Here is an 18,712-nt window from a genome sequence, read left to right on the forward strand (position 1 = left end):
GTTTATATACATAACATATAATTCATCTGCAAAATACTTAGAAAAGAGAAGGCAATTTTTTTCTTTTTTTTTTATATAGCCCTTGAAGTTTGATTAAGTCAATAGGAAATAACTCGTCTGCGTTTTTTCTTTCTTTTTCTTTTTCTTTTTCTTTTTCTTTTTCTTCCTTTTTCTTCCTTTTTCTTTCTTTTTCTTCCTTTTTCTTTCTTTTTCTTCCTTTTTCTTTCTTTTTCTTCCTTTTTCTTTCTTTTTCTTTCTTTCTTTTTCTTCTTTTTCTTTCTTTTTCTTCCTTTTTCTTTTCTTTTTCTTTTTCTTCCTTTTTCTTCCTTTTTCTTTCTTTTTATTTTGTACAGAATTTTATTTTACGTCATCTCAAATAATAGTAAATGGGAAATACTTTCCCCCAATGTACATGCAAATAATACGTATTTTTGTTTTTCAATTTTTAAGTTTTTCTTTTTTATTTTAATATTGTATGCCTTTTGATACGTATGTAAACTAACTCTACAATAATTATTTTCCATTTTCTACATAAAATATAGGATAATATATATTCAACAGGGAAAGTATAATTAACAATTTTTTGCAAAAAAAAAAAAAGATAAAAGATAAAAGATAAAAGAGCCAACAAGCTTTGCATAAAACAGCTCCAGAGTGTTATAAAAATTATAATTCAAAATAGAACATGAAATAAAAAGGATTAAAAATGAGGCTAGATATTTTAACTTAACGAGAACATATGCATATTTATGTAAATAAACTTAAGTATCTAGATATATGTATATATGTTTGTATATATGTACGTATATATATATTTTTTTATGATACCATTCCCTTTGGCATATATTATCAGATAATATATTTTTGAGCGAATGTTTGAGAGTCTTCCATTGCAGCCTTTATCATTCAGATTTAAATATTTGTAAGTTTTACTTCTTTTTTTTCATTATTCGTTAAGTATTTATAAAACGAACTCTTAGAGTTCACATCAACTTGAACCTTAACTTCAATTTTAACCTTAACCTTTAATTTTTTTTTTGTTGTTGTTGTTCCCTCTTCAAGTAAACTTTGCAAAAAAAAAGCTTAAAATGTGTAACTGAGCAACACGCAAAAGGGAAAGGGGAAAATAATCATATACTTATATATGGTCATAATGGCGTACATACATACATACATACATACATACATATATGTAAGTGGTAATGTCAAATTTTTATTATCAAATGAAAAATGAGATTAACAATTTAAAATATATTTTAAAAAAAACAAACAAAATCCAGTCCAGTAAAATCAAATGCAGTAAAATCAAATGCAATAAATTCAAATGCATTAAAATCTAATGCAATAAATTCAAATGCAGTAAAATCAAATGCAATAAAATCAAATGCAATAAAATCAAATGCAATAAAATCAAATGCAATAAAATCAAATGCAATAAAATCAAATGCAATAAAGTCAAATCAAACAAAATAAAACAAAGTAAAACAAAAAGATGATAAAAGGGAAAGATGAAAACAAAAGTAAAGAAAAAATTAGTTTGAGGGGTGAAAGAAAAACAGGTGAGAGAGAAAAAAAAAAAAAAAAAAAAAAAAAAAAGTCTCACTCATCCTCGGCTTCGTCAAATAGTGGAAATTATTATTGTGATAATAAAAATGATAATGGAAGTAACAGCGGAATGAGGGAAACTAATTCAAGAAATAGATCCTCACTCTCGTATGATGAAGATAAAAGACGAAGTGATAGATTTCATAATGATGAAAAATTAAAAACAAAACAAAAAAGTGAAGCTTCATCCAAACATTCTTATAATAATTATTATAGTGGTAGGAATGCACATGGAAGAAGCAAAATCAACTCAGATGAAGTAAAAAAGATAAAAAGGAAAAATGTAAAAAGATCCTCAAGTTTTGAAAGTAATATTAACAGTAGAGGGAAAGGAAATGTAAGAAGTTACAATAGCTCATACTCACAAGAGGAAATGTTACATCGGGGTAATAATAGTACTAGCGAAGAGGAAGAGAAGAGAAAATATTATACGCAGAATCGTTATAGGCGTCGTGATGAACGGAATAGCAGCAATGGCAAGGAAAATGATAAAAGAGTTAGGGTAAAGCAAGAGGAAAGAAAGAGAAAAACGACAAAATGGACAGAAAAAACATGCAAAACGGACGAAATGAACGGAACGAACGAGACACACGAAAAGAACGAAACGGTCAAGGAAGGGGACACTAATACATTTGTGCCAAACAATAAACATAATATGTGCCAAGAAAGGTCTAACACAAAAAAGAGAAAATATGACAAAGAAGTAAAGGCATGCTTTGAAGCCGATGAAGGTAATGAAAAAAAAAAAAATGAAAAGGAAAGAATAAAATTAAAAGTCGAAAAAAATTATGAGAAGCATAAGTCGTATAGTAGCACGTCGGATGAGGAGGAGAAGGATGAAAACACATCTTATGAAAAAATGAAAAATCAGTCAAGGGTGGTAAAACATAGACATAATAAGGAGAATATAGAAGAAAAGAACGAAAAAAATAAGTGCGAGAAGAGAATATACGAGATAAAGCATATTTATAAAAAAGGGGATGAACTTGTTCAGAAAAAAAGGAAACGACGTAATGAGCCCAGTGAGGAAGAAAACAGAAAATTGTGTTCACTCAGTAAATCGAACGATAAAAAAGAAGTAAGTAGAAGAAAGTCTAACCGTTCGGAAGAGAGTGCTGTAGGAAGCACAGTGAAAAGTAGAAGAGAACAGTATAACGACGAAACAAAAAATATGAAAAGAAAAACTGAATCAAAACGGTATAGTAATAAAGAACACCGAGAAGATGCCAGTAGCAGAAGAAATAGAGCAATTTCTCGGTCAATTTCTTCAAGTTTTCATGGTAGAAAAGGAGTGGATCTCCCATTACATAGAAAACGAAATATACAACGCGTGTCATCTGAATTAAGCGAATATAGTATGAGAAGGAGAAAAGGGAAAAGTGACAACATGGGGCATGCACATATTAACATGGTAAATGAGGAAAAAGAGAAATATAGCAAAAGGTACAAGCGTAAAAGGAGTTCGAGTTATGAAAGAGGAGGTAGGGTTCGTGATAGAAGCAGCTCCAATAGTAGCATAAATAGAAGTGGCGGTAGAAGTAGCAGTGTAGGTAGCAGTAAAAGAAGCAGCATAAGGAGAAGTGCAAGTAGCAGCATAAGGAGAAGTGCAAGTAGCAGCGTAAGGAGAAGTGCAAGTAGCAGCGTAAGGAGAAGTGCAAGTAGCAGCGTAAGGAGAAGTGCAAGTAGCAGCGTGAGTAGCAGTGCAAGTAGCAGCGTGAGTAGCAGTGCAAGTAGCAGCGTGAGTAGCAGTGCAAGTAGCAGCGTGAGCAGCAGTGCAAGTAGCAGCGTGAGTAGCAGTATAAAAAGAAGTATAAGCGGCAGCATTAACAGAAGTGGAGAAGAAAGAGACCATAGCTCAAAGAGCAAACGAAGAGAGAGAAAAAAAAAGGGGGGGGAAAATAGAACAAAAACGAGAATAAATACGAGAGAAAAAGATGAATCAGAAGAAAAATTGAAGCAGGGTAAGAGCAAAAAGGGAAGGCAGAAAAGAAGAGGAGAAGACGTAAAAGAAAGTCGAGGGAAGGAAGGAGTAAGAAAAACGCTTGAGAAAGGCAAGGAAGAGAAAAAGGAATACGACCCGTTCGAGGAAGACGAAAATGGGCATCTTGAAATTAATGAAGAGTTAATTGAATATGCAAAGAAAAAGATAGCGAATGTTACCACAGAAGATATAGGAAAGACAGGAGGAGTTTATATTCCTCCATTTAAATTAGAAAGATTACAGAATGAGGTTACAAATAAGAAAAGTAGTTTATATCAAAAACAAGAATGGATAAAGTTAAAAAAGAAAATCAACAATATTGTAAACAAAGTAAATATAGACAATATAGGAGATATATGTTATGAATTATTTGAATGTAATTTGATAAGAGGAAAAGGAATATTTAGTCGAGCTATATTACATGCTCAGTTAAGTTCTCCTGCATTTACAAATGTATTTGCATGTCTTTTATGTATAGTTAATTCAAAATTTCCAAATATTGGTTTATTAACAATTCAGAGGATTATTTTATATTTTCGTAGAGCATATAAAAGGAATGATAAAATATTATGTTTTAATAGCGTGAAATTTATAGCTCATATGATTAATCAAAGAATGCTTCATGAAATAGTAGGTTTACAATTATGTTCTTTACTTTTACAAAATATAACAAATGACTCTGTTCAGGTATGCACTTACTTTTTAGCTGAAGTAGGTCAGCTATTTATGAACATATGCAGGCGAGGATTAGATATTATTTTTGATCGATTAAAAGATATAATACAAGAAGGTAAAATAAATATTAAAACTCAATATGATATTGAAAAGTTGTGGAATCATAGGAAAAATTATTTTAATGAATTCCCAACACTCATCGACGATTTAGATTTAATTGATGAAGATACAAAAATTGTTCATGAAATAGATCTACTTGATGAATCCTTTGATAATCAAGAGGAGTTAAATATATTTAGGGAAGTGCCTTATGAACAGTACGAAGAGGAAAACTTGGAGTGGGAAGACATTTCAAACGAGCTATTGCATGGGGCTACTTCAACCAGTGGGAAGTACAAGAAGAGGGAAGGAAAAAATATAACAAAGGGAGGTCATCCGGAGCGTAGTGATACCGCCAGGGTTACTGCAGGCAGTAGCAGTGATAGTAACAGAGGAAGGAGTAGCAGCGGAAGCAGCAGCACAGATTCGGAAATTGATGACCCGAATGAAGGAAGGAAAAGAGGTCACAGGGGTAGCGTTAGTAATGCTAGGAGCAATGGAAGCTGTGATAGCAGCGATAGGGATGGTAGTGATGATACCAGTGATGCTAGCAATGATACCAGTGGAAGTGATCATGGTGAAGGGAATAATGAGGAAATCCACGATATGACCGAACAGTACCTTATTAATCTGCGTAAAAGTGTGTATTTATCAATAATGTCATCGTTAAGTTTTGAAGAGTGTGTACATAAATTATTAAAGCTAAATATAAAAGCTGGATACGAAATAGAAATATGTAATATGTTAATTGATTGTTGTTGCATGGAAAAAACGTTTCAAAAGTTTTATGCTCTACAAGCAGAAAGATTATGTAAACTTAAAAAAATATTTCAAGAAAATTTTGAAAAATGCTTTGAAAACTCGTATAATACAGCTCATAGACTTGAGACAGCAAAATTAAGAAACTGTTCCAAATTTTTTGCTCATTTATTATTTACTGATGCTATATCATGGAGTAGCTTTGTGATCATTAAGTTGACTGAAGAAGATACTACAGCATCAACGAGAATATTTATTAAAATTTTATTACAAGAGTTGACTAATAATTTAGGGGTGCAAGAATTTTATCACAAGATTAATCATCCAGCTATATCTCCCTTCCTAACTGGCTTATTTCCAAACAACAATGCGCAAAATATTAGGTTTTGTATTAACTTTTTTACAGCCATTGGTTTGGGTGTATTAACAACATCCATGCGGAATTTGCTGCTCAAGTGAGGGGAGTAGCACGGGAAGCAATGCCGTTGAATGGAAAGGGAGAGTGGAAAAAAAAAAAAGAATCTGCAATAAAAAGCATTACAGAGACACAGAAAAATTATGAACAACGTCGTAGGACAACCCAAGACACGTATAAATAAATGCATAAATTATTGCATTGATTAACTACAAACAGTGACAATATATATGTAGTAAGAAAAAGATCATCAACAGTGAAAAAAAAAAAAAAAGAAAAAACGTTATTAAATAATCATGCCTCCCCCCTCTCTACTTCCGAGTAACAAATATTAGCAGATAGCACGCATACATTTGTACATATATGTATGTATACATACTTGTGAAGCAATTTTCAAATAATACAAAAAGAAAAAAAAAAAAAAAAAATTAAATTATATTTCATTATATTATATTTCATTAAATTATATTTCATTAAATTATACTTCATTAAATTAAATTTTAAATAAATTTAATGTAGTCATTCCGCACGGCGGAAACTTGGACACTCTCTTTGCGCAAATCCGTGCAGTGTGTGCTCTCCATATATGTTTATTTACTTCTTTTTAGTTTTACCTCCTTATACAGCTTAATAAAGTTTCTGTTTTTTGTTTCAAACTTAAAAACTATTTGATCTAAGTTTTGCGATTATTAGGGAAGCAACCTGTATCTGCGCGCGTGTTGTATGCATGTGCGTATGTGTATAAATGTATATATATATATATATATATATGTGTATTCATGTATTTATGTACATAGGCACACATTGGTGAATTTATTTAACACATTCTTACCATTATGGCATATTTATATGCTAGACTTTCCAGGGAAGAGTTAATGGCCGATACTTTTTCGAAGAGCATGTCGTTTTTATCTTCAATTTTGTTTAATCTGTCTAAGTGTATTTCAGTTTCTATGTAAATATATGAGGTAAAAAAAGAAAAGATTAGATATGAAAAGCTGCATTATATCTATATCTACATATACATCAACATGAACAAAATATGTGAATAGCAAAAAAGTTGCTTTGCTACAGACATGTTTGTTAAGATGACATAAAACGGATAAGACGATAAACAATAACAGCTCGTTACTACTTGCCCTTTCGTTACTCCTTTTTTTTTTTTTTTTTTTTTTTTAACCTGATATTTTGTAACTGTTTATGTGCTCCTTTAACTCCATAATATTTTTAATTTGTGCACTATAAGTTCTCATGAAATTTAAGTGAGACAGGATAATGTTTTTCTTGTACTCAAAGGTGTTATACACATCCAGAATGCTATTACTGTGAATGTAAATGTAAAAGTCATTATCTGAAAGAGGGAGGATGTAAAAAAAAAAAAAAAAAAACAATTAAAATGGCTACTAGTTAAAAATATTAAAGTTATATTATTCGTGAGCAATTATATTTTTTAATTTTTTTCTTTTTTTTTAAGATTTATCTTTTTAAATTTAATTTGTAGCAAAAAAGTGGGGGGGGGGTTATTCATTTTGTTGTCATCATGACGTGAATGTAGTAGTTCGATTGGTATATATGCATATATGTGTGTACACATAAATGTACAATGTGAGGTTCGAGTAAGCTAACATTGACTGTATAAATCTTGAAGGTACTCCTTTGATATCTGTTGCAGTATTAACTTGATGATGCAAATATGAACAGCAATACTATTTTTGTGCTCGTGCTTTTTGATCATTTCTATTAATTCGTCTTTGTTCGTGTTTATTAGATTTTCTGGAAGGAAATTAGAATTGGAGAAATGTAGAATAAATATGAAGGTATGTAAATGTATGTGAGTGTGTACTTAAGTACATATTCGTTCATATGCTTATTCGTGTAGGCACATGACTATGCATTTGCTTATTTATGAAGCTTTTTTTCTTAATAACGTTTGTTGTAAACTAACCGAGGGATACGTTTTCTAAACATGACTTTATTTCATCCAGGTATTTTTGATTTTCTGTGCTCTGTTCATGTTCTTTACTTTTATTGTTATTATGAACTTGGTTTTCACTGCAATCATAAAATATATCATCATTTTCAGTCTTGTTTTCATTATTGGGCTTTTCATAAAATTTGATATCACCTATGACACGTTCAATTTTTAGTATCCGATCTTTTAAGTTGTTCACGAGCGATCTTTTTTCTTCCATATTTAACGTCATCTTTTTTACTCATTTGTTTTGTATATTTTGCACTTATTTTTTCGTATATTTTGCACTTATTTTTTCGTATATTTTGCACTTATTTTTTCGTATATTTTGCACTTATTTTTTCGTATATTTTGCTCTTAATTTGTCGTATATTTTACACTTATTTTTTTGTATATTTTTTGCTCTTAATTTGTCGTATATTTTGCACTTGATTTGTCGTATAGTTTGCACTTAATTTGTTGTATATTTTTCTCTTATTTTTCATATGTTTTTCTTTTATTTTTTATTTCATTTTTTGAGTGGTAGAATGTCGCGATATCATCCAGTTATCGGTGGAATAATGTAAGTTTAATTTATGCATGTGTGTGTACACCTTTCTTTTATGCTATGTTTGTATAATTCAACATGTACGTTTTGAAAAATGAATAAAAAGGAATATATCCAAATAAAACGAAATAGAACGGAATAAAATGAGATAAAAATAAAAAAAAGTATGCTCTACAAGTTCTTAATTCCATATATAAGTTCGCTTAAATATGGCAAACTTTTATAGTATTTGGGTAAAATAACGTTTATAAAAAATTTTTCTATTTTTTCCCCTCATTCCTTGTATGTTAACGAATGCTTAAATGTATGCGCAATGTACATGTACCGGTACGCGTGCGTGTACGTGTACGTTTACACATATTCATGGACTATACTATTGAACGAACTAGAAATTTGTATGAAGCACCTCATATAATTAGAGGACTAATGCAAGTCTATTCCTTATAATACTGAACAAATGGAATGCTTGTTAAGTTTTTTATATTAATTTCATTAATTTTAAAAAAATATGAAGCGAGAATTATGTAGTTATATGTATTAACAGAGCATATATGTAAACGAGGAAATGCAAGGAAAGAGTATGAACATTGGAAGGGAAAAAACGGAAAAAGAATATAACAAAAAAAAAAAAAAAAAAAAAAAAAAAAAAAAATACAATCGAATTTAATATTGAAATAGGGTCCTTTTAAAATTATTTTTTTTTTTTATCAAATGCGCGTTTTCCATTTTTATATAATCTTTAGTGTATTTGTAAAAATGTTCATTCACAAATATTTTTGATAGCATTAACGCGCGTTTAAATGTATACATTATGTATGTACATATATAAGTACATATGCTTGTACATACATATGCATATATGAATGCATACGCGTATATACTTATATACCTGTATGATTTCCCCCCATTGCATTTACTTTCATGCGGCTATTTTTAAACAGGAAAAATGTTAATGAGACAAAAATTTAACTCATAATTTTATGATGAATTGGAATTAGCATGCGAAATTGCGATAAAGATACAAGCGTATATGTATGTATATTTATATGTAAACACCTAAGTATATAAATACATGTATACACATATATATATATATATATATATATATATATATATATATATATATTTATGCCTGTATGCAGCATGTAATTCCTCGCATAGTCTCTTCCGAATTTAAGCAAAACTGTTCGTATTTGTCGAAATATGAAAAGTAGTCCCTTGAAAAAATTAAAACTGGGTGAAGGTGAGTACAAAATAGTTAATGAGTATGAACAAAACAGAAGAGTGGAAAAAGTAGGCATAAAAGAATATAAGGAAAAGAGAGATGTAGAAAGTCATAGCAGCAGATATAATTGGCTATATGACAAAATAAATGGCTTATGTAAAAATTTGAACGTATTTAAGAAAAATGGACAAAGGGAAAGGCGCAAAGAAAGAGAAGTAGGTGCAGTAGGCGTAGTAGATACAGAAGTAGATGTTTATGCGAATGTGGACGTGGATATACATATGGATGTAGAACAGGAAGAAAAGAGAAAGATAAAAAGAAAAGGAATAAAAAGATCTTACGATGATTATTCAAAAGTTAATAAGAGGGAGAAGGAGAAGATTAGCACAGAAGCAAAAACTTATCGCCAATCCTTTGAACATTTGTCCTTATTACAATCTTTATTATGTATTCATAAATTTTACTCAAGGGATGTTAATGGTAAATGTGCAACTATTCCGGTAAAGGATAAAGAATACGAAAGGAGGGATATAAACGCAAATAATAATAAAGATGTCGATCGTTATGATGATAGGAACAGTAGTATGTACGGAATAAAGGCTCAGAGTAAAGAACAGAAATGGTGGGAAAACGACAGGAAAAAATATAAAGAGAAAGAATTCATTGAAGAAAAATTTAAAGTGAAAGAAAATAATTTAACATACAACAATATACATTGCGACAATATACAGTATGGAAATTTTGAGGACATTTTTGTCGATCTAGTAAATGAAAAGTGTGGTTTTTTTTATATATTCAATATAGTATTTTTTACAAATTTAAAAAATTATTATTATTTCGTAGACATCGTCAATATATTAAATTATATGGGTAATAACAAAAGTGCTGTCCATTCGGATGAAAAGAATAAGGACATATTAATATATGAACAAGTTGCCTTATATATAGAAAAATTTTATAATATTTTTATGTACGAAAAGAGTAAAAGATCGATTAGTTTTTTACCAAACCAATTTTATGATAAAATAAAATGTACCAAGTTTGTATCATCTATACAAAATAACAGCTATTATTATGATTTAGAAGAAATAAAAAAAAAATTAGAATTTTTAAAAAATGAAAAATCATATGAAGAAATTCTATTTATGTCCATGTATGAATGTAATAAAAGAATATATTGTCAATTAAGTAAAATACCGGAATTATTTCAAGACATATCAGAAATTAGTAAATATAACAAAAATAATTACGAACAAAGTGAAATTGTCAATTCTGAGTACAGTGATCAGCGGTTAAATGGTTTATGTAAAAAGAAAACCTTCTCCTTGTATAGCGAAAATCACTTTGCCGCTTCGTTAACGTACGACGATTTGAAGAACGGTGGTAATGATAGTAGTGCTAACGATAATAGTGCTAAGGATAATAGGGTTAATGATACTAGGGATAATGATAATAGTGCTAGTGATAATAGGGATAATGATAATAGCGCTAGTGATAATAGGGATAATGATAATAGTGCTATTGATAGTGCTCCATGTAGAGTACCACTGAAAAATGGTCGATCTTCAATGCACAGTCTCGATAGTGGTAAGTTTCATTTTGGAAGAAACCAACTGAGTAAACACAGTGCCAAGTTGTTCGGTCAACAAGTAGTAGGAAAACGTAAATCTATTGTCAGTAATGGAGTTCCAAATAACAATAATTCGAACATAACTGGTGGTAATTTGTCGAATGAAAAGGGGTTATACATAAAAAATTTTTTAATAAACTTGTTTAAACCGTCAAATACTAGAGGTAGTGAAGATAATCAGAAAACTGTAATTTGTAGTGGAAATGAAAATGGAATAATGAATTTTGTAGAGAAAAAAGGCTTTCCCGAACATACGCTTAGAAAGGATATTAGTTTCTATTCGAAGGATAGGAGTGGCATGAACAGGAACGTGAAAAAGGACATGAACAACCCAATGAACAACCCAATGAACAACCCAATGAACAACCCAGTGAACAACCCAATGAACAACCCAATGAACAACCCAATGAACAACCCAATGAACAACCCAATGAACAACCCAGTGAACAACCCAGTGAACAACCCAGTGAACAACCCAGTGAACAAGGCACGAGATAGTCATGCTACTGAAGCAGGAGTTCTTCCCCCTTGTGTGGAAAAGGCGAAAGAAGAAAATGGTCAACCCACAGATTTGTCTGAAACGAAATTGTGTGAATGCCCTTTAGAAGAGAATAGTAAGGAAGAAAAATTAAATAGCGGGCATGAGCTAACTAGATTTGAAAATAATGATGCATTAGTAAATATCAACATTGCACTTGTCGAGTCTACTATCAACGGATTAGCAAATAAAATTATAGAGAATGATAAGCAAGTTTCTAATGAATTAATAAAGCTGAAAAGCGAAAAAGATGATCAAGGTGAGCAAGTAAACGAAGAAAATAATTTTTCCATAAGTAATGATAACACGAATGATAGATTAATAACTGATCGACCAAGTGGAAATGATTATTTACTTAACAAGTCGGAGGAGATTTACCAAAATTATTGCAAAGATGAATGGGAAAAGAAATGCACAAATAAAATGGAGGAAGAGCAGAAGTTTGTAGTTGGGGATGAGCCGTGGGAAAAACTGGGTGGAAAATTAGTTGAAAAATTGGGAGAAGTACTGAGTAATGAATATGAGGAGCCTTTTGAATCTAATAGTGGGGGTAAATCGATGGACAATTATGAAGGTATTTGTGATGCTAGTCTTGTGGACAGATCAGTAGTTTATAATTCAGCAGAGTGTAAAAAGGTAGAAATAATTGACCTAAAAAAAGTGGAAGAGGAATACAGAGAAAGTATATTAGAAAAAAAGGATGACTCATCTGAAGGGGTATTGAATGGATACAAGGAGGGATATAAGGAATTAGATGTAAAAAAGTTAGAACATGTGAAGGAATTTAAACAGTATGATAACACTCCTGATGCAAATGACGAAATTTATAAAATTGACGGAATTGACCGAATTACACAAAAGCCAAATGAGTCTAATGTCCATCTTAAATGTGAAATTGAACTACAGGAAGGTCATTCAAAAAATTACGAATTAAAAGAAGTGGAGGTAACAATGAGTAATCAGTTATGCGACATGCAAGATGATGCAGACGCATTGAAAGATACTCATTCGGTGAAAAACCAACTAAATGGCGAAGAAAGTTGTGAGTTGTCGGTTGAAGAGGGGGTAGATATGAACAAGTCAGGTAAAGAGGGGGAAAACGTTGAGGAGGCAGCTAATCCATATGAAAGTGAACCAAATAAAAAGGAGTCAATTATCAATGAATTGAATTGTAGCAAATCTAAAAATAATATTAACATTGTCGATAAACCAAGCAATATTGAGCCTGAAAATGTTGAATCGGGAGGGAATAAGTTACGTGCGGATATTCCGAGTGGAGTTGACTTGAATGAAGTGGATGAAAACGAACCACGTGCAGTAGATCAGAACGAATCGAGTGAAGGAGATCAAAATGAATCCATTGAGACAGATTTAAACGAATCGAGTGAAGGAAATCAAAATGAATCTATTGAGACAGATTTAAACGAATCGAGTGAAGGAAATCAAAATGAATCTATTGAGACAGATGCAAACGAATCGAGTGAAGGAGATCAAAATGAATCCATTGAGACAGATGCAAACGAATCCAGTGAAGTAGATCAAAATGAATCAATTGAGACAGATGCAAACGAATCCAGTGAAGTAGATCAAAATGAATCCATTGAGACAGATGCAAACGAATCCAGTGAAGTAGATCAAAATGAATCAATTGAGACAGATGCAAACGAATCCAGTGAAGTAGATCAAAATGGATCCATTGAGACAGATGCAAACGAATCGAGTGAAACGGATGAAGGCAAGTTGAGCAACGGACGCAAAGGTGAGCAAAGTGAAGATGATAAATATGAACATGAAAACTTCACGCGGGAAAAATACGAACACTCTGAAGGGTCATACGAAGATGTGGACTACAGAGAAAAAGCGCAATTTCTTGACATAAAGAAAAAAAAGGCTGAAGTAGAAAAAATAGACATAAAATATTCTCCCACCTTAGAAGATAACACATCTGTTTTAGTAAAGGAATCATATTATAGCGAAATAGATGATGAGTATATTATTAAATTATTAAAATATAATAAAGAAAATAATGATAAAGCAAATTACAATAGAGAATTATTAAAGAATATACTAGGATGTAGTAAAAAATGTACACTTGAAAATCATACAGAAGAAAAAAGGGTATTTATTAAGAAAGTAAGAAAATTATGTAATTTAATAAAAAAGAAAAAATTGAATGATAAATATAAAAAAATACTAGAAAAAAAAAATTTTTTTAAATGTGGCAAGTTACAGAGAGCATATAAAATATTTCTCACAGTAATATTTTCCATAGAAAAAGAAATTAAAGAATTGAGAAAAGAACTAAATGGAATGCGTAATTTTATATTTATAAATTCAGGGATTGAATATTATTTAAATGAAAACAATATATCCTTTTTTAGAAAAAGTAGGGCTTATAGGAATATCCTGAACAACCACCTTATCGAGCGTAGTAAATTTGGTGGTTATTTTTGCACTAACAATGACGTTATTAATGGAGATATAAATGGAGGTATAAATGGAGATATAGATGGAGATATAAATGGAGATATAAATGGAGATATAAATGGAAATAGTAATTGTAATTATAATCGTAGTTATGCTAACAGTGATGGAAATAGCGACAGCAACATCAGCATAGTTAGCAATTTTTTTTTAAAAAGCAATTTTCCGAGTAAGGGAAAAAGAAAGAAAAAATATATTTCATATATACCTTTAGAAAATTATAAAATATTATTTCTATGTTTAAAAGACATATTTGAAGAAAAGAATGTAGAAGACAAACTAAAACGCATTTCATACTACATTGAAATAGACGACTATATACCTACATATTGCAAAAGATTTTATGATAAATTCAAAATAAAAGAGAAATATTTATATAATATACAAACATTATTTAATTCTTGTGTACCATCTGTTGAATGCGTAAACATGATAATATCTTGTCTTAATTATAATTATTCCAAAATTTATAAAAAGAAATCAATTTTCAAATATGAACTAAACAGTCTATACTTATCTACCCTACCGTCGGTATATTGTTGTTATGTACAAATAATAAAACATATAGAATTCTTAAAATTAAAAGAAACAAGTCAGAAAATAATTAAAAATAATAAGATCTTTGAGAATTTATTAAATCATCTTTCATCTTATATATTAGATGAGTCTTATTTTATTATTCCCTTTTTTACATCCTATGGAAAATTTTTAATAATAATTAAAACAGACAAAAATTATAATACAGAAACTACAATGGAAATTTTAAAAAACAAAAGTTCATTCACCTATGATGTAATCATTAACAGTTTTGTATATCCTAATGATACATGTTTTCAAGCAATTATTCATTTTTCACATGTTTTTATAAACACCTTAAGGAATTTTTTTAAAACCCGAAATTCGGATGACAATATTCCTGAAATAACTTTTGCAAATATTCCTCATATTGAGAAGCAGCAACTTATATATCATGTAATGAATCTATGCAGAACGAAAGTGCAAAAGACTATGTAGCAGTGAAACATGCACTGATTAATTTGTTTAAAAAAAAAAAAATATAATAAAATAAAATAAAATTTGAAAAAAATATGCATCTTTAACCTGAAAGGGGAATGTTGTGCACGCGCGTGTATATGCTTATGTACATGTATATATGTGTATATACGCCTTTGTTTTGTTTATATATAACGTTATATACCTATTTTTGGTTGTTCTACATTGTCTTATTTCCGCCATTTCACGATTATTACTATTATCATTACTATTGTTACTGCAGCCGCTACTGTTATTGCTGTTATTCTTATTATTTTATTATTTTTTTTTTTTTTTCCTCTTTTACGTCATGTAGGAAATAGAATCTAGCAAGAACAGAAATGAGATTACTGTTAATGTTATTTTCTTGATAGAGTCCTTCTTCAAGTAAGATTATTTACGTATTTACCTTCACCAGTGAAGGGACTATTTGTGATATTCATAAAAAAAAAAAAAATTTTTCCCTTTTTTTTTGTTTTTTTTTTTTTAGCAACACAAAGAAAATGAAGGTACCTATGGAATTTAATCAAGGGTTGAGATTTTTATATGTTGTTAGACTGCTTGAGCTCTATAACGGAAAAAATTAAAATATAGAAAGAATGCGAGTAATTAGAAAAATACATTTAATGCGCGAAATAGTTGAAAGAAAAGAATGAAAACTTTTGGTTTAAAAATTTTTTAAATTAAAAATAGTTCTTATCCACAGTTTCCTTTTTTTTCTTTTTTTTTTTATTTTTTATTTTCTATATTATTAAAATATTTCGTGAAATGTTTGCATTATAAATAACCATAAGAATAAAATTTGAAAGCATGAATAGAAATTATTTTTTGTAACAAAAAATTCGGATAGCGCATCAACTCTAAGAGCTCTAATTTGTATTGCCCTTTTTTTTTTTTCTTCGAAAGATATATAACTTGCAAGTATATAAATGATCACTATACAGAGGAAATGAGTAATAAATTTGGTATAAATTGTGTATAAATGAGTTTTACATAAGTGAGATAAGTTTTAGTTATGAACTATATATATAATTAATACAGTACACAGATGAACATTCCTTAACATGTTAGGGAAATGCTCAAAAGGCAAGGATAACATAATTAGTGTTCCGATGAACAATGATAAATATTCATTAAAATCAGTGAAATATATACATGTTTATAAATATGCATGTATATATAAACGGGTGGTGAAATCATGAAATGCGAATGGGCAATGGGTTTATTATATCACAAAACAAACGGATAATATTTAACAGAATAACTAAAAAAATTGTTGACTAAAAGAATATGTTCTTGATACAAAAGTATATACATATGTTTATATATATACATATGTATGCTAAGCACATGGTACATGGAAATGCTGCTTTACAAAAAAAAAAAAAAAAAAAAAAAAAAGAATTGCATGCTCCACCCTGCACTTTTCCATTTAAACATAAATACTATGCGCCATTTAAAAATATACAACATGTGAATATATAATGAATATACATGAGTATACATGCAAACATACATGTGTATGTGCACATGTGCATATGTATGCGCATTGCTAGTTTGGAAAATTAAAGGTGGCGTATATGGGGAAGTGGTCGCTAGGGTGATGAATATACGTAGTATTGTAAGGTATGAAACCTAAGAAAGATTTAATATAAAATATAGGTTTATACTCATGTTGTATTGCCGTTTGCGGTACAATAACTTTTACTTTTGAATCATTTGAAACTAAAATATAATCTAGTGTGTGGTTATGTTTATAGGTGTAATCGCTTTCCATGTGTCTACAATAATCATTTAAAAATGAATCGTAAGTTGTTTCTAACGAATCTTTTGTAACCGAACAATTTAAGCAATCATTTGATAAGACTTTATCTAAAAAAAATTTATCCATATTATATCTAATATTAAGATCACCTACAAAAAATAAAGGTTCATTTTCTTTAATATAGTTACTAGGTATACCCTTATACAACCAAGTTCTTAATTCATTGAGTTGCTTCCACCTACAATTTTGTTGTTCAATTGTATCACCTGCTTGTAAGTGGGTTGCTATCACATTTACCTTTTTGTTATTTACATCACATTGTAAATATATTGCTCCCTTTGTACAAAACATGTCGGGAAATTTGCTATTAGAAAATATTAACGCATGATTATGTAAAATTTTATGCTTGGACAAAACTATAACACCTCCATTTAAAAATTGATAAAATTTTGATTTCCCTGATATCGAATCAAAATTGCAAATTTTTTGATTATGCATCTTTGTATTTATTTTTTCATTAGATACTTCTTCTCCTAATACTATTTCTTCCCCCATATCAGTCATACTTATCTTATTATTATTATTATTATTATTATTATTATTACTACTACTATTTCCCTCCCAATAATTGTTCAAACTCATCCTGTCATCCTTCATATCGTTTATTTTATTCCCATTATTCAGATTAACATTTTTTGTAAGACAATCATTAATAGTTTTATCTATGATAAGCATATCCTCTAAACTGCTTTTTCTATAAATACCTTGAGCATTATTTATAATTCTATTCAATGAATTATTATGTTTATGATTTATTTCATCATCTTCTATTACTTCTAGTGGCTCACTATCTAAAGCAGACATCATGCATACAGTTTCATCACTTTTATGAGTTTCATATGAATCAAAAAGTAATGTATCTTTATCTTCTATTTCCCTTTTATTTAATCTTGTTCTATTTCTACCAAATGTTACTGTATCTTTGTCTTCTTCCTTTTTTATATTTTGCGCATCCTTTTTTTTTTCATGATGTTTTGAATTTTCCTTGAATTTTTTCCCTAATACATTCGTATGATAAGGAAACCTCTCTTTTATTAGTCCACTAGTTAGCAGGCGATAACTCTTATGTGTAAACACTTCGTTTAGTACTAGGATATCCATGTTATGCTTTTCATCAAGATATAAAATGTAGTCAACTATTGCATTCCCCCTCTTTCTTATGTTCAATTGATGACTTAATGGAATTGACAGCATTTGAATATTGTAAGACATAATTGTTAAACTGTTAGATGCCATGTTTAGCTTATTATTCTTCTATCTCTACTTCTTTTTTTTTTTTTTTTTTTTTTGTACAAGTAACAGGTGCTAAGATGTGAATACATACGCGTGCAGTAAAAATACTGTATAGGGAGTTGCTACCTCTCTTAATATTTGAAAAGAAATTTTGCAGTACGACAAGGACACTGCACGGAGACGTATATATAATTGTGTAATAACGGATCAGCAGTTTGAAATTAATAGCTACTACTTACCTTCTAGTTATGCATTACAGAAAATGAATAAAGCATTCGTACGTATAATTTTTTTTTTTTTCGAGCTATAAGTATAATCTGTTTTTTTTTTTTTTTGGAGCGAATTGTTGATATTTTGTTAGAAAAAAAATTAAGGTATAACTAGCCAAAATTGCAATTTACTTCTTTCTCTTAATAAAAGGATTAAAAATAAGAAAATTATGTCGTTCTTCTATCTATCTATATATATATATATATATAAAAGATAACCATTTTAACTTTGATTAATTGAAAATATATACAAAAACATTAGAATAGCATAACAACGAATAACAATTTCAAGCATAACCCAACTATTTGTTCTAGCTACCCGTGTACTTTTAGTTTCGCTTAAATTCCCCCTTTAATTATTTTTTGAGTAAATAAAATATAGCATTGTTTTTTGTAATGCACCACATAATCGATACACATAAA

General features: G+C 29.5%; 4 protein-coding genes across 4 annotated transcripts; 2 read left to right on the forward strand and 2 right to left on the reverse strand.

Moving 5' to 3' along the window:
* Positions 1–1,492: 1,492 nt before the first annotated feature.
* CWC22 (pre-mRNA-splicing factor CWC22, putative) lies at positions 1,493–5,578 on the forward strand (the record flags this gene model as incomplete). Its single annotated transcript, XM_029008316.1, has 1 exon — positions 1,493–5,578. The coding sequence occupies one exon, from the start codon at positions 1,493–1,495 to the stop codon at positions 5,576–5,578; it is 4,086 nt and encodes a 1,361-aa protein (XP_028864618.1).
* Positions 5,579–6,144: 566 nt separating this feature from the next.
* PmUG01_14072600 (conserved Plasmodium protein, unknown function) lies at positions 6,145–7,726 on the reverse strand (the record flags this gene model as incomplete). Its single annotated transcript, XM_029008317.1, has 5 exons — positions 6,145–6,198; positions 6,367–6,485; positions 6,715–6,885; positions 7,161–7,307; positions 7,480–7,726. 5 exons carry the CDS (start codon positions 7,724–7,726, stop codon positions 6,145–6,147), a joined length of 738 nt encoding a protein of 245 aa, XP_028864619.1.
* Positions 7,727–9,256: 1,530 nt separating this feature from the next.
* Positions 9,257–15,549, forward strand: PmUG01_14072700 (conserved Plasmodium protein, unknown function; the record flags this gene model as incomplete). Its single annotated transcript, XM_029008318.1, has 3 exons — positions 9,257–14,902; positions 15,279–15,349; positions 15,453–15,549. 3 exons carry the CDS (start codon positions 9,257–9,259, stop codon positions 15,547–15,549), a joined length of 5,814 nt encoding a protein of 1,937 aa, XP_028864620.1.
* A 965-nt stretch (positions 15,550–16,514) lies between these two features.
* On the reverse strand, positions 16,515–18,023 carry NSM (sphingomyelin phosphodiesterase, putative; the record flags this gene model as incomplete). Its single annotated transcript, XM_029008319.1, has 1 exon — positions 16,515–18,023. The coding sequence occupies one exon, from the start codon at positions 18,021–18,023 to the stop codon at positions 16,515–16,517; it is 1,509 nt and encodes a 502-aa protein (XP_028864621.1).
* Positions 18,024–18,712: the final 689 nt, after the last annotated feature.

Source organism: Plasmodium malariae (assembly GCF_900090045.1).
Source record: "Plasmodium malariae genome assembly, chromosome: 14".
NCBI classification, from domain to species: Eukaryota; Apicomplexa; class Aconoidasida; order Haemosporida; family Plasmodiidae; genus Plasmodium; species Plasmodium malariae.